The sequence below is a fragment of the Pteronotus mesoamericanus genome, unplaced genomic scaffold (assembly GCF_021234165.1).
Source record: "Pteronotus mesoamericanus isolate MK-2021 breed Mesoamerican mustached bat unplaced genomic scaffold, CSHL_Meso_final contig_101, whole genome shotgun sequence".
In the NCBI taxonomy this organism is placed as follows: domain Eukaryota; kingdom Metazoa; phylum Chordata; class Mammalia; order Chiroptera; family Mormoopidae; genus Pteronotus; species Pteronotus mesoamericanus.
This window is the reverse complement of record NW_026555001.1, coordinates 11,300,007-11,316,964: the sequence shown is the minus strand read 5'-3', so window position 1 is coordinate 11,316,964 and position 16,958 is coordinate 11,300,007. Positions and strand designations below refer to the sequence as shown.

Sequence of the window (16,958 nt, the reverse complement as noted above, 5' to 3'; positions counted from 1 at the left end):
TTTAATTGAAAACATTTTTTCTTTATTAGTTAAGAGTTAGTCTTACAATTGATGGCATCTCAAATTTGATGAAATGTAGTATTATGTTTCTTCAGGGACTTAAAAATTTTTTAGGGCTCATAGTCTGGCACTGAAGTAGTGCTCACATGTTCGTTGAACAAAGGAATGAATGGTTGAATGAATGTCTTGCCCCCCACCCCCCGCCAATCTGCTCTACCTCCCATTACATCATTCCTCAGTTTGCTAGTCTTTTACATTGGTCAGTAGACATAAATAATACTGTATGTAAAAATATGGTAGTTTTTGAAATAAGCAGATTGGCAAATCACAAATACCCAAAGCCAATTGTGAACTATTAAATTTATTTAATTATTTTTAGAAAGTATGTTGAGTCTGGACTTTCTGTAACTGCAGAAGAAAAGGAAAAAGAAAAAAATATAATGAATCCATCCCTTTTCAGATCATAGATTTGACTATGTCCCCAAAGTAGTTGTGGCAATCCTTTTTTTTTTTAAATTTGCACCTGACTTTGTAAGAAATGTCTTATAATAATGATAAATTTTCATGTTTGTAATTATTCTAGAAAATGTACATATTTTAATTTTCAGGAATATATAGTTATTTACTTTGTCTTAAGTCTTTTGTGAGTTGCAGCCAAACAGCCCTCAATATCTTGATTTTAAAGGTTAGTTTAGCATTTTATTTGCTACATAAAAAGACTTCCCTTACGTGTTTTTCTTAATTCTATATTTACAGATTGGTTTAACATAGACCCTAAAAAGTTTTGTTTCAAGTTGGAAGCAAATGTTTTATTTCTAAAACAGTTCAGATTCTTTTAGTATTTGGTCATGTGCCAGTAATTGTCACCACATTTTCACTTAACTAGAAGTTTGTGAAATTTTAATCATTGAGTTTAGTGCTTAATGGCATAATTTCTTTTTAAAAGGCAAATTCTGAAAAGTACCTAATTCTAATCATTGTATCTGGTGCCCATCTTTGCACCTGCTATTGTAAGGTCTTAGATTCTCTAACTTAGACATTATCTATGGACATTCTCATTATTTAATGACCATTGGCAAAATACCTAAAATTAATTTTGCTTGACTGTGAGGTCAGTCCTGGTTCTCATCTGTTAGCATTTAGTTTTTAAACATTATCCAGCACATTATAGCAGTTACCCCAAGCATATGGACAACTTCTTATTTGTTGAGCAAACGTGGCCCCTGACCGAAGAACAAAGAACTGGCTGGCATGAGGTGGCTCTAAGGGGCGGGAGTGAAGGGAACGGAGAGATGGTTTGGACCTCTCTTATTTTCTCTTGTTTCTGACAGACAAAGTTTACCTGAGATTATTTTCTTTCATTATGCTGCAATTGTAGCCATGGGCTCTGAAAATATTTTTCTGTAAATTGTAAGTAAATGTTTTTAACATTGAACATTTTTAACAGCTGAGATTCTTTGAGCAGTTAGTTTGGGTTTTTGGTTTTTTTCTTCTTCTCACATCGTTTCTTTATATGATTTGAAAGATTTCCCACAAGTTATTTTCCCACACTGCAGCCAGAGCGATCTTCCTGAAAGACAAATATGATTGGGTCACTCCCACACTCTTCAGTAACTTCCCTTTGCCCCAAGATTAAGTCGGAGCTCTTTGCGCGAATGGGAGTCTTTCCTGTAGCAACCAGCACACGCCACTTCACGATGTGACTCCTCCTCACAGTGCTAACTGCATGGTCCCCTGCTCTTCCACTGTGCTTCAGCCCTCTTTGTACTTGCTCACCCATGCTGTGCCCAGAGTTTCAACAGGGCTAAACCACTTGTAACTTCTTGGTTTTGCACCATTGCTTCATCTCAGCATATTTGTACATGTCCTTGTCTGTCCAGAACCTGTCCTCCAGCAAACTCCTACTTATTTCTTCAAGGTTCTCCTTGGTGATTACTTTCCACAGTGCGTTGTCCCTGATACCTTCCTCCCAGATTTGGCGGCGTTCTCCTGTGTGCTTCTGTGACACCCAGTACTACTCTCGTTTCCCATTTGCTGGCTTATCTTACCTACTAACCTGTGAGCCATTTGAGAACCAGACTTGTGTCTATATTATTTATAGCTGACTCCCCAACACATAGCATAGGTCTGGCACATAGTGAGTACTCAAAGGTATTTGCTAAATGAATAACTAGTAGGTGTTCACTCATTAGTGTTTGCATTGACGCAAATCTTCAAGTAGCTGCTTCTCATGAACTTCACATGGGGTGAAGATACCTCTTCAGCCCCTGCCACATACCTGTGTATTCTCATTCCAAAAACAGATTATGAAATCTCCTCCCATTTAAACCTTTTAACTTTAGGAATAGAAATGGGACTAGAAATAGAATAGGGACAGGTTTCATTAAGAATAGAATTTTTATTCTTGCTCTGTAGATCCTAAAAATATTGTAAGCAGGTTGTTATTACATAGTGCAGTTTTTGAGTGCCTCTTATGTACTATATTCTTTATGTAATTATTTTGTCTTTGTCATATAATATTTATAACTTAGAAAGTCTGAACTGTTTTAGCGTTGGTAAGTCACAGAGTTTGGAATCCGAGCTCAGGCCTTTCTTTTCTCTAAAGCCCCATCATATTTGTTGTTAATCCTTAAAAAAGTAGATGTTTCATTTGTAACTTAAAACCTGTTGTGCTCATGTGAATGAGAAAAATAGGCAAAATAATGGAAAATACTCTTTAACTTGGAAATACAAATAGGAGATGATCAGCTAATTGGATGACAAGGCCTGTTTTTAATTATTCTGTTTTATCTTGGACCTGGAATATTTATGTTGGCAAGAAGCCTTTGAAAAACCAAGCCCCAGAGCATGGTGTGGTCACACACATAAATATAAAAAGCAATTAGTGGACAGTTGGCGTAGCGGGAGAGTGACGAGGACTGGGCACCCCCACACAGAAGAAGCCTAGCTTGGAATGACGGCTCGGCTGGGATGAAGAGGTTTGTACTTTTTACCTTTCAGTTGCTGCTCCTGGAACAAGAATTTAGACTGCTTTCTGCTAGGCTTGTCCTAGCAGCCGTAAGAGTAGGTGGTGCTGCGCTCTCAGCTCTGTCCCGTTGCCCTTATCCCCTGTGCTGAGGACGTGGGTCGCCTTTCCCGCGGGCAGTCTCCATCTCTGAGAGCCAGCCTCCGCTGTAGCCAACACCGGAATCCGTATCTGCTTCCTGCTTCAAGGCAGAAGACTTGTTTAGAAAACGTGCCCCAGGTTGTTTGAGCTAGTGGCACACACATGCCCACACACATTTTTTAAGCCTAAAGCTATTGTCAGATGGCCGAATCTGACTATCAGTGGCCATTACATTCTTAGCCTCCCATTTTCCTGTCCCCTTGGAACAAGCCTGTACAGTTAAACCTACTTCTGTCATTTCTGTAGTCCTCACAGACACTCTTTATAGTTGGTACCACCCCTGGGTCTAGAGCTCATTCCTCCTCCTTCATTCGTTGCCAGGAGAGCTTCTTACAGTTGTTGGTTTGCCAATTCCCCATTTCTGTATACTGATCAGAGGCAAAGCCAGATGAGCACCACTCTTGTCATATATTAGAATTTTTAATTCCATCTGCTAATTCACAAAATGCAGGCACAAATCACAGCCAAGAAGGGCATGTTGTTGGTAAGTAGTGGAACTGGCATTTGAACTGCCTTTCTGACTAAAAGCACTTACATCCTCTTGGATCTTCATATGATTGGATATCTGTAGAATGGATTACGCAATACAGTTTCCTGGGGATGTGTTAGAACTGTTTTGGTTGTAAGAGAACCAGCATATCCCAGCCCAGGCAAAAAAAAATAAAAAAATAAAAAAATGAAAAAAAAGAGAGAGAGAGAAAAGAAACAAGAAAAAAAAAAAAGGTGGGAGTGTTGAGGGGTCGGGTGTCTTATTGGTTCATGCAATTGAAAATTCTTGTAGACCTGTCTGTCATGATAGCTGTATCCAGGGGCTGAGATGATGTCATCATGGTTTATGGCTCTCTCCACGAAGCAGACGGGATGGGCCCAGGAAGCCCTTGCTTAGTAATCCCAGTGGGAAAAAGAGTTAATTCCATGGCTCTAACCGAAAGGTTCTCCTGAAGACCGAAGGCCCTGAGTCACGTGCTCTCCTCTCTGACAGAACTGCAGGGGAGGGGTTCTCCTCAGGGATGAGCAGCTCTGTTATCAGGAGATCAGGAGAGAGATGCTGAGCAGGAAAAGGAGCAACTGAGTGCACCACAGGGTGGAAGTTTAGTGCTCTAGGTATGAAGTTGTAAGAGAGATTTTGTTTGGCTTACACAGTGTTTTGAAAAACATTAGCGTAAACATTTTCAGGCTATTTCGTTTAAAAATCTGGATTTCTTGACTTCTCTTAAAGAATCAAATGAAGCTGCAACGCTGGGTCAAAGTCCCACACTGTTGTGCTAATGGGCTGGAGTTGCGTGGCCCCTCTTTTGTATGCTCGCTCACCAGCCTGCTTCATTCATCCCCTGCAGTTGGCAAGGACCTTGGGGCATTGGATTGTGTGATCCTCGCTGTGGGCAGTGCAGGCTTCTAAGGTGAAGTACGGAGGGTGTAGTTTATTCTATCCATAATTGTAGGTTCTGCTTACGTCTTGTTTGACTTAATTTTATACTTAGATTCACACTATGTGTAATCATTGCCACAAACTTGTACTAAGAGTGATAATTAGTTGTGTACAATTAGAAAATAAAACAGATTGTTGAAACAGCCTGGATACGTAAGAGATATATGTGTGTGAATAGGGAAGTGGTCTTTGGGGTTTGCACCTGACAGGATTCTTGCAAGCACTTCAGATTCATTGCAGCCGGTTGCCCATGTAAGTATGACTTGGTGTGTTTGGGAATGTATTTTTATACGATTTAATAGACATGTAGGTAACAAATTTCTTGTATCCTTTAAGGATACACATCTATGTTCTCCTGTAGGAAAGTAGCAACCCATAGCCAGAAATACCAAAGCTTTTACATTCTGTGAAGGCTTTTGGCCACCCATATTTTAATATTGCAAAAATGATATTACAAGCCCTTGTGCTTTATTTACATTCACTGGGCACATCTTTTGTCATTCTTTATTGGATAATAAACTGAGTGGGTAAGTGGAGGAGGTGGGAGAACATTTTGGAGAGAGTGAAGAAGTCTGAGGAATGCAATGTAACTAATTGAAGGAAGAAAATATATTGCCTGCAAGCATTGCCCTTGGGAAAGATAATTCTGTTGGCAGGACAAAGAGGTGTAAGATCTTAAGGAGAAAGAATTGACTTCTAACAGAAAAATGTGGGATATAAATTTGAGGAAAGAAGAGGCCAGTTGAGAGCAAGTCACTGTTTCTGTGGTGTTTCTGACCTTTTTTAGAAACTGCCTCACCCTGGCCCCCCAGGCCTATCTTCCAGTGGATAAAATACCTGGAACTGATACTGTTTGGTAACAAGAAGTTGCATATCACCCACCCTCTATGTTCTGTTCTTTTTTTTTAAACTGATTTCAGAGAGAGAAAGGGAAGGAGAGGGAGAGAGAGAAACATCAATTTGTTGTTCCACTTATCTGTGCAGTCATTGGTCGCTTCTTGTAACGTGCCCTGACCCGGAATCAAACCCACAACCTTGGCCTGTTGGGATGACACTAACCAACTGAGCCCCCCAACCAGGGCCTCTATGTTCTTCCTTCTTGCAAGCGTTTCGGTAGGTATGAGTTAGTGGAGGAAGTATCCGAAATCCTCAGTACGTTACCATTTCCAAATGTGAAGTTTCTCCTGATTACTGTTAATCTCTTATTTGTATTTTTTGTCTTCTTTGATAAATGTTGCAAACACTAGGTCTGTGTTATATGTCTTTGGTCTCTGGTGACTCTTCCTGGTTAATAATATTGTACAATTAGAAGTAGAGTGAATATTTGTAGGATGGTATTTCTTTTATTCTGCAGGTACTTTAAGGGTATGATTTAATATTCTGAGTGTTGGATCCTATTTTAAATGTGAGATACCTGTGCAGTATAGTGGCCCTTTATTGTCCTTTTTATTTCTGTAAGGTTGGTAGTGATTTCTTCTCTTTTATTTCTGACTTTAGTACTTTGAGTCTAAAGAACCAACTAACTTTTGGTTTGTTTCTTTCTTTTGTTTTTCTATAATCTATTTTATTTGTTTACACCCTAATTTTATTATTTTCTTCTTTTTAATTCTTTGAGTTTAGTTTACTCTTCCAACTTTCTTACGCTGGAAGATTAGATGATAGATTTGAAATTTCTTTCCTTTTCCAATATAGGCTTTTATAGCTGTAAATTTTCCTCTAAGCACTGCTTTCACTGCATCCCATAAATTTGGGCATATTATATATACATGTATTCTTCATTTATCTCAAGTTGTTTGTGATTTCTTTTTTCACTCATTGGCTATTCAGAAGAATGATAATTTTTACATATTATGACTTCCCCAAATTTCTTCCTGTTACTGATTTTGAATTTCATCCCATCGTGATTGAAGAGCATACTTTCTATACTTTAGTCTTTTCAAATTTATTGAGACTTTTTTTAACAGCCTAATATATACTATATCCTGGAGACTGATCTGTGTACACTTGAAAAGAATGTGTATTCTGCTGTTGTTGGGTGGAGTGTTCCTTAGATGTCAGTCAGGTCAAGATGGTTTATTGCATTGTTCAACCTTCTATTTCTGTCCTTTGTATAGTTGTTCTATTCAACTATACTGAAAGTTGGATATAGAAGTCTCCAAATAGTATTGTTGAATTCACTATTTCTCTCTTCAGATCTGTTTTTGCTTCATGTAACCTGGGGCTCTGTTGTTAAGTGAATATATACACTTACGATTATTGTATCTTCCTGATGGAGTGAATGTTTATCATTAAAGTATGCCTTTCTTTGTTCCATTAACAATTTTTGTCTTAAGGTGTATTTTGTCTGATACTAGTATAGGCATTCTAGCTCTCTTGGTTTCTTTTTATAGAGTATATCTGCTTTCATTATTTTCCCCTACTTTGTGTGTCTGAATATAATATGTCTCTTGTAGACAACATTTAGTTCGATCAGTTTAAAAATCTTTTCTGCCAATTTCTGCCTTGCACTGGAACATTTAATTCCTTTATATTTGATTCATTTACTGATAATGTAGGATGTATGATGGTGTTTTTGTTATTTTCTATATTAGTCTATGTCTTTTTTTATTTTTCCCATTACTGCCCTCTTTTTGGCTAAATGGATATTTTCTAGTGTACCATTTTAATTCCCTCATCATTTCTTTTTACTGTTGTTTTAAGTTATTTTCTTAGGCATTGTACTAGGGATTATTCAAAATAGCAGACATCTGGGTGTCCTCAGAGGTGATTTATAATTATTGATTTTTTTTTTCCCCAGGTAAGGGCCATGCATTCTTGTTTCTTTGTATGGTTCTGTAATTTGTTATTGAAAATTAGATACTTAATATAATGCGGCAATTCTGGAAATGAAGTTGTTGCTATTTGTGTTGTATTTTGTTTGTTTGGTGGTATTTCTTGACTAGTCATGTAAAACACAGGATGGGACAAAAGTAGGTTTACAGTTGTTCATATGGAAAATAATACAATAATTCATAAATAATAACAGAAGAATAAACTCTGCATTTCCCATACCTTCAACTGTAATCCTAATTTTGCTTTGCCCTGTATATATTCTTTGTCTTATGTAGCTACTGAAATCTTAATTGATTAGATTAGTAGTCAATTAATCATTGGACAGAAAATTTCTTCAATGCCTGAATCAACAAGTCCCCCAGTCTTTGCTAATGGGCTCTGTGTGTGTATGTTCGGGTGCTTTCAACCTTCATCCGGGCAGTAGACAACTCTGCCCTGGCTTTCACTAACTGCTTGTGCAAAGCCTTCAAGGTCAGCCCGAGGTGAGAGCTTAGGGCTTTCTTGGTTCTTCTCGAACATATGCTCCTGCGTGGTTTTTTAGATTCCGATGAATATGCTGGAGTTTTTTCAAAGCCCTTATGTATATCTTAGTCCTCTTTGGTTAGCCTATTGTTTGCCCCAGCTGTTGTTTACACACCTCAGCCAGCTGCAAAACTCATCAGTTGTCCCAAATTATTTTTGACGAAGTCTTTTCAGTGGGCAAGCTCAGAGTTAGGGTAAATAAAGACAGCCACCAGACTGGTCATATAATGATAATTTTCTGAGATAGAGACTTAGAGGAGCTACACACACATTCTGTTCCCGCTGGTGGCTGCAAGGCCGCTGCTCTCTGTGAATGCCTGCTGTTGGTTTTCAAGGCTGCTGTGGAGTGGAGAAGAGGGAAAACGAATGGTACAAGGTAAAATGACACAAAGCTTGTTGTTCTTACCAGAATTTTGCCTTTTTCTGAATAAACACTTGCTGGATTATTTCAGGTCTTTGGTTGATTTCCAGAGTTCCCAAAAAGTTAATTTTAACATTTTGGGGGGCAGTTTTCTTGTTGCTTTAATAGAGCTAGGAATTTTCAGAGTGTGGTTCCTTATGCCACCATTGTTGCTGATGTCTGCTTGTGGTAGGTATTGATCCTGATTTTCAACTTAGTATCTTTATAATGGGGCTGACCAGCTGATTAAGGAATCTAAACTTTTATTTCTTTGTCTTAAAAATGGGTATATTAATATTTACCTTTCAGAATTATTGTAGGTGTTAAGTGAAGTAATGCATTTAACAATGTAGTGGATAAAAGCTAATTTGTAAATTCTGTCAAAAGGAAGGACATGTAAGGAGTTTCAAAGGCAAAATGAAAAAAAAAATGAAAAAATGAAAAGAAAAGATTGTATCATTCAGGTTTTATTTATAAAAGCAGAGCCACTGAGTATTTGGGGGAATAAAGGGCTTACTAAAGGAATTAGATCTCACAAATGCGGGAAGAAGAGCTGGGCAAATGAAGGTGCGGAAGACAGTGAGGATGAGGGTAAAAATCACGTGCCGGTCCACTCGCAGCATCTGCACAGGTGGATAAGCTGGAGCTTAAGGGGAATTGGAGATACCAACAGCCTGCGGAAAGCCGTTGTATCTGGGTTGCTTTTGGTTTCCAGGGCCAATGATTGGAAAGGCGAGCTGGACACATAGAGCAAGGACAAGCTGGGGCCTTTAGGACAGCACTGCAACTTTTTTGACACTGTATTTAACCACATCAGCCTTCCAAGAATAAAGCCTGTTGCTTTACGTCCGCCTTTCAAATTCCTAACAAGTTGCTCTTCTGGCGAACTCTAACATGAAATCTGAAGGGAGAGGGATTTTAGGAAACATAGTTTCCATCTTAAGCAAATTGACATGTAGCATAATCCAGTACACACGAGTATGCAGCGGTTTAGCCCTCTTAACATGGGGGTTTACTTATCTGGAAAGTGCCAAACTACTAGCAGGTACAGAGTATTTTATAGATTGTGTTATATAGTTTTTTTAAAAAAAGAGTTTTTGATTTGGGGGAACTTACAGTTTCTTCAGTAAAAGTGTGGATGTTAAAGCATTCTCAGAGCATATAAGAACAAAAATAACTATAACACATAAACATTTACTTCACACGTCTACTTTAATACATGAGGTCTTTAGAGGTAATGTATCAAATGAATTTTTATAAATTGAACATTTTTCCTAATAATAAGTTATAGTGTTAAGAATATGATAATTTCCAATTGGTTTCTGATAGGCATCGGCACATGATCTTTTTTTTGAATCTAGGTTTCTTGAGTTTTATTAGCACAATGTCATCAATGTCGTAGACTGGTGGGGTCTAATGGATGGCGAGACAAGCAAGATCCTTGCAGACTAAATTATACCACCAAGTCCATGCAAGATAGGGAAGGGTACTTTTCTTTCTGTAGTGAAAGCCCTCTCTATCTGATGTTGTCTCCTGTTAGGTAGAAAAAAATATACCATATCAGCACTTGGTTACCAAGTCTCAGGGGCAGTGATGATTGGTTCCAGGAAACAGATCATGTCTGGAACAGTAGGTATAATTAGATCCACCATTACACTAAGTTTATAATAATCTATGACATTTTCCAGGACCCATCTGTGTTCTGCTCAGTTTAAATGGGTAGGTTAAACCGCCTGTTTAACCATATACACAAACACACACTTCACAATATCTTTCAAGTTTTTTTTTTTTTTGATGGTGGGGCCCATTTCTGTGGTTTGCAGAGATACGTGGTAACACTTTGGATTTTTTCTTTAAATGGGGGAGGGACCTTCAGGAGCTTTCCCTTGGCCCTTTATTTTGCAGTAGCACTCACTGAGGGCTCTGCTGGCTGTTGATGTTTCTAATTCAACTCTGCATTCAAGAATGAGGGAAGTAACCACTGGGTGGGTTCAGAGACTTACTAGGCCTGCCATGGATAGACGACTTCCATAAACCCTCTAACGCATCATGATGGTGTTCTCGTCCCAAAGGATTAGCATTAACTGAGAGCTGAGCAAGCAGCCCCGAAAGGTTATTTCTTTTTCCTGAGGATACTATTACCTGGTAAATGGTTACAATTACTTCTTTGGGAAAGACTAAGGAAGAATTATGGTACATATTTGTTCTGTTCTGTGAAATGATCCAGGGATAGGAATTAGGTGAAAAGCAATTCCTCCTTTTCTTCTTCCTCTACTTTCTCTTCCTCCTTCTCTTTTTTGTATTCCCCCTCCCCCTCCTCTTTTTAAAATATAGATCAAGTTTGAATTTAGCTGTCTGTCAGTCTAATTTGGTCCTAAGTCTTCATAATCAGCCACCACCTAAGATCCATGTGAGTTGCCCTATTCTAATGATCATTCTGGCTGTACCTATTACAAATGAGCATGCTCACCTGGCTCCAGGGTGTAAGCCAGTCTCCACTACTGTGTGTCCTGATCATCCCTATTGAAATCAGGAAGCTCGTTTCAATAGAGGGATCTGCAAGCTTTTCTCCCAGCTTACGGGGGACACCTGCAATACTAAAGCACTTTTCAAGGATGCTGGTCATTCCATGCCTGATATATCCTCACAGCCAAGATGAAAGGGGTGTCCCCTCGGTCTTCATCGGGGACATAGTTAGGGGTTGCAAATGATAAATTAACAACCACCTTTTTCTTCTAAGATATCGGACTCTTTCCTCCACATTACACCAAGGAATTTCTGGCCTCTTAGCTTTAGTTTTGGCCATGTTTGAGTCAAGGTCTTAGTCAAGCAGTTGAGCAAATAGTTTAGAACCATCTCCAGCTGCTTGAGTTAGCACTGTGAATTGAACTTTTCTGATGAGCATCTAAATTCAGCTGATTTAAAGTTATGATCCTCTTTGCCCATGGTCTAACACTCATTGACTCTCTTTTTCCCCATGGTCCCAAGGTTTTCCTTCTAGATGTTAACAATATCTTGCAGTTCTTTTTGTGTTTAAGCCTATTTATATGTCTGGAGGCAGTGAGAGATAGAAGGGATCAGGTATGAGGAGAACTGGCATTCTCTTGCAAGGTAACTCCTCGGGCTGTCGTCATTGCGCTGTCTAAAGCAAGGTAGCACTTGTCTTATCAGGTGCAGGCGGGCTGCCTCCTGGAAACTCAGTAGCATTTAGGAGTGTCTGTTAGCTGAATCATCCCCAACGTCCCCATTTAAAGTCTTCCTCCTTCCTTTCCTTAACGACTCCTTTACAACTGTTGGAGTTATTACTGCTATGTAACAAACCATGTCAACGTAGGTGGCTTAAAACAACAGCAATAACTTATCTCTAATTGTTTCTGTGGAACAGAAATTTAGGCGTGACTTGACTGGCCAGGTGTGATGTGAGAAAGATCAGGTGATACAATATTAACTGTAAATGAATATTGATAAATGGAAGATGCACAAGAGCAATTATTAAAAAAATAATAAAATGATATGTGGCTAAAAGGCAAGAGAGGAAAGAAGATGAGTGACTAAAATATACTGGATTAACCCAATCAGATGCCTTCCCTTCACACAGAACTGGTGAAACTGAATTCACCCTGTACTGTAATTCAGCGATCCTGCAGGAGCAGCGTCTCTATTTGTTGTTTGGCTATGCCAGGTTGGCAGTTACAAGGGAAGAGAAGTTCTTTCAGGCAATCATAGAAATTCTCTGAGAGTCATTTTCTTTGTTTGAGCTGTGCAGTGAAGCAGCCAGCCTACCTTACAGCCCTGTGTTCTCTCGCGACGCCCCATCATTCAGTGCCCGAAGCCCTGCATTAGATAGGTGCTTTTCCCTAAGTATCCCTGGATATCACGGACCAATAGTGTTCTACCCTCCCATGACCACTGGATCCTCATTGTCTTGAAATCCAACCACATTAGATAAATAATCACAAATACTCATTTTCCACAGGGGTGTGTTGCCTACAGGCACTTCTACAACCAGTTACTATGGTGGCCAGTGTTTAATTGCACACAACAGAATCCACTCAAACTGATTAAAGCAGGAAAGAATGTATAAAGTGAAATAGCCTTAAGAAGTTCTGGGAGGGTGCGGGTATCAAGTTTCAATGCCAAGCTGCCAAGAGAAATGCCTATGACTATACTGTGAGATCTTTTCCGCAAAAATTCTGCTGTGACTACAGTGTGTTACACATAATTTGGTTGAATACATCATATACATATGTGTGTGTGTAAATATATATATGGTTAAATACATTAATAACTGTTGTATTATCTGTGAATAAAGGAATTATATGGATTGTACTTTAAAACTTTATTTTGGTTATTTGGGACTTAGAACTGTTTTTCCTTAGAATCTGTTTTATAAATTCTGGTTCCATTTTTCAGACTAGTCTTAAAAAGTCTACCTAACCCATATGATATCAGAAATGCGGAAGAGCCCACATCCTAAGACAGCATGCCAGAAGTTTGAAAACACAGCTGTCTTTTAAAAGGTTGCACAAAAATTAGACTGCTTAAATGAAAAATTATGGGTATGTCCAACCCCCGAAAAATGAAATGTACGGACTGGACGATTCCAGTCGCGTAAGGTAGGGAGTCCAAAGAATCCTTCCGCTCCTGCAGGATGGTTCCCGGATGTCTGCGGCACGGCTTTGTCGGCCACTCCGGCGACTCCACTGCTGGTTTTGAGAAGGGGTCGGTGTGGGAGGAGGGAAAGGAGCCCTACTGCCCTGCTTTCTGCCCTCTGTTCAAATAGGGCGGAGGGGTAACAGACAGGGGCGGGGAGAGTGGACTGTGGTGTGGTAACCAGGACAGAAGTAGGTGGGCAATGAGCTGCATCTTCACTGTCGACATGTAAGAGTAATGCCCACGCCTGTGTAGCATACGCTCTTTAATTTCTAAAGTGAATGGAATGTCTGGAAGCACGTAAGTCTTGTGATGGCAAGTTTTATCTGTGAGGCAAGATGTAGTTTGCTTAAGAGGTAGGTGTTTAACAATGCCTCATACATTGTAACCCCTTCCTCCTTTTGTAAGTGTCTCAGCAATCCCAGACTCCCTGAGCGTACCATTTTACAAAGGAAAAACAGACTCTTTATTGCCGTTGGATAGAGGTGGATTCAAGGTGCTGCTCTAACAAATGATCACAGTGGCGACAGGCAGAGGGGGAAGCAGGGCACTGGGGAGCTAAATGAGTCCCCAGGTAACGTGAGGGACGCCTCTCTGCTCAGCGCCTTTCCTGAGGATGCCCGCATTCACTTGTGATTCCTCTCTAACTTGTACCACGTGTGTTTTTTATCGTCCCCTTCGTCTTCAGCCTGTGTCCTAGGTACATGAAATAACCGGGGCATTTCAAACTCTGACAATACAATTTTAGGTCACGTGGGGTAAAAGATGTAGCTGTCCTTTAAAAATGGCAATTTAGTGGTTTTTGTTGTTATTTCTAGGCAGAAGAAATCCTTAGGCAAGAGCTGGAGAAAAAAGAAACGCCGAGCTTGTACTGCTTGCTCGGAGACGTCCTCCGCGACCACTCCTTCTACGACAAGGCCTGGGAGCTGTCCCGGCACCGCAGCGCGCGGGCCCAGCGCTCCAAAGGCCTGCTCCACCTGCGAAACAAGGAGTTCAAGGAATGCGTGGAGTGCTTTGAACGCTCCGTGAAGATCAATCCCATGCAGGTTAGACAATTCATGAAACCCCATCTGCTCTCAGCGCCAACATTTTTCTTTGATTTTGATTCTTACTGAATGAGTTCCCATTTTCCGTCCTGATGACTGGTGAGCCTGTCCTCGAGAACTAAGAACCTCGTCTGATAAACTTCTTGCTTGTCACCGAAGGTGGACGGGTAGGCTTTCCCTTGTTTACTTTCTGTTGTGTTTCTCTTAGTGACTTTTTGTTATTTATTTCCGTTAGTTGTCCATAAAGCAAATTCCGATATTACAGATAGGATCCATTCTCAAAAGATTTGTTAGGCAGGAGAAGAATCAGAAGTAAAATTATAGACAGTATAAGGCTCTGCAAGTAATTGCCGCAATCAATAATGAAAGACAAGCTTTTATATAAACAGGGCAACACAGAATGGGTTGTTGATCATTGTAAGAAAAACGTTTAGCAAGCATTTACTATGAGCCAGGCACCTCATTGGACATTTTACCAGTATTTGAACCCATATGGTCTGACTCCAAGGCCTGCACTCCTTTTGTTTTGACTGTGGTAAAAAGCACATCCCATACAAGTTCCATCTTATCCATCTCTAAGTGTACGTTCGGTAGGGTTACATAGGACCACGTTGTTGTGCGAGTGTCACCGCTGCCCATCCCCACAGCTTTTTTCACCTTGCAGAACTGAAACTCGAGACCCATGAGAGAATAAGTCCTACCCCCCTCCCTCTAGTTGCTGGCCCCACTCTCCTGCCGCGTCTGAATCTGACTACTCTCAGTACCTCATAGGAGCAAAATCACAGTGTATTTACTTTTGTGACGGCATAATGCCCATAAGACTCGTCCGTGTTGTACCGTGTTTCAGAATGTCCTTCCTTTTTAAGGCCGATTCCATTGTCTGGATGAACTGCGTTTTGTTTATCCTTTCATCTGTCAGCAGACAGTTGCGTTGCCTCCACCTCTTGGCTATTGGGAATAATGCTCCTGTGAACGTGATCATTTTGGGACTTGGTAGACTCAGCACATGCCTTCTACATTGAGAGAAGAGCAGAAGTACATTTTTGTATGACAGGTTAAGCTAATTGCTTACTTTCCTCACTCTGGGCAGTGACAATCTCCCAAATCGGCCGTCTGGCGAAGAGCCTGGAGAAGAGAGCAGGGCAGGTGTGAGCACAGAGCATCAGCAGAAATCAGCCCTTGCGCTTGGCAGCAAGGACGCCTAGAGTGTGGTTAGCAGTTGGTTTCTGTCGACAGCTCGCTCTCTGTCAGCGGTGCGCAGCGGGCGCTGCCTGTGCCCCCAGGGGTACCTGGCAGTGGGGGTGGTGTGCTGCTGGCCTCTGCTGGCCTGGCGAAGAACGGTCCCGCCTGAAACATCAGTAGTGCCAAGGCGGAGAAATCCTGCACTAAGTTGCTTATGACTAGACTTTTTTTTTTTTTTTTGGTAGAAAATAGAACTGAATAGTGTGTTATTAAATTTTACTTCTACTTTTATGGAAAACTGTATCATGTCTTAGTAGCCTCTGCCTGTTACCTAACCACAGCTGCCATGAAAGTAGGGGAAATAAATTCCCTCCCCTCGGCTCCCATAGTCTGAGTGAAATCAGCGCCAGGCACGTGGTAGACATGGAGCGTTCGTTCTCTCAAGCTCATCTCCTTTCAGCATCCAACCATTAGCACTTGCCTCCTGCCTCCCTGGCTCCTCCTTCTCAGCCTTTGACGGGTCCTAGGTGTGCCTTATGGCCTAGTCCTTGCACCTTAGCTCTGTCTACACTCACTCCCTTGGTTCATCTAGTTCATAGCTTTTAATATCATCTTCACACTAACAACTCCCAAAGGTTTATTTTCAGTCCAGTCCTCCTGAGCTCTAGACTCCTGTATCTAACTGCTGCCCTGTCTCCCCTTTTGTTACTCGTACTTACATTTCTGGTACCCGAAACACTGTCCTATCCCTCCCAGAGGCTCTCCCTGCCGAGGTCGGCCCCGTTTGGCCTTAGAGTCACCCCAGCCGTCAGTAACCCTGGCAGAGCTGCCTTCCAAATGCGTATGGAATCAGACGACTTCTTGCCGCCTGCCAGCGTTCTGATTCAAATCCCGACTTCCTCTCACCGAATTACTGTATTATCTCCTAACTGGTCTTTCTGGCTCTGTCCTTGTCCCCATCTGCCTGCTCTCAATGAACATCCAAATCAGTCCTTTCAGATGTGTCACTCCTCTGCTCCATCGTCTAGTGACAATAGCCAGAGTCCCTCAGTGGCTATCATGCTTTCCCCAGCTCGGCTCCTGTCGCGCCTTCCCCTTCCCTCCTCCCAGTCCCCCTGACTCTCCCCACAGTAGTCTCTTTGTACTTACCTGAATGTTTCAGGCACATTCCTGCCTCAGGATGCTGGCACCTGCTCTCCTTGCCTGGAAGGCTCTTCTTCCAGATATCTGTGTGCCTTGCTCCATAGCCTCATTCGAGCCTTTGCTCAAATATCACTTTCTCAGAGAGGCCTTTGAAGATCATTCTATTTTAAACCACACCTTCACCATACACTCCTTAACTTCCTTCCCTGCTGTATGTTTCTTCACAGCACTTAGAACATTCTAATGTCATGTCTAGCTTACATTAAAAAAGTGCCGTTTCTCCTCCACTAGGAGTGAATCCCATGAAGGCAGAAATTTTAACTCTAAATTTTATTTGTATTTTTTTTAGTACTGTAGCAGTACCTATCACATATTGGGTAGTCAATAAATATGTGTTAAATTAATGGATAAATAATATGTTTAACCAATTATTTAGCCAAATATATACTAATTGTCTGCTGTGCACATAGCATTGAGCCAAAGGATAAAGCAGTAGCAACAGATCACCAGATGGGTCAGTTTGTACCCTTTTGGAAGGGTGAAGTCTAGTGAAATGCACACAAATAAAACTAGCCAATAAAAGGA

General features: G+C 40.8%; 1 protein-coding gene across 1 annotated transcript in view; it reads left to right on the top strand.

The window, feature by feature from the left end:
* The window catches only part of TTC27 (tetratricopeptide repeat domain 27), a 142,209-nt gene that overhangs the window by 84,466 nt on the left and 40,785 nt on the right, over positions 1-16,958 (top strand). The window contains exon 13 of the mRNA XM_054568042.1: positions 13,821-14,048. Within this exon, the coding sequence (XP_054424017.1) occupies positions 13,821-14,048 (228 nt within the window). The remainder of the gene's footprint in view (positions 1-13,820; positions 14,049-16,958) is intronic.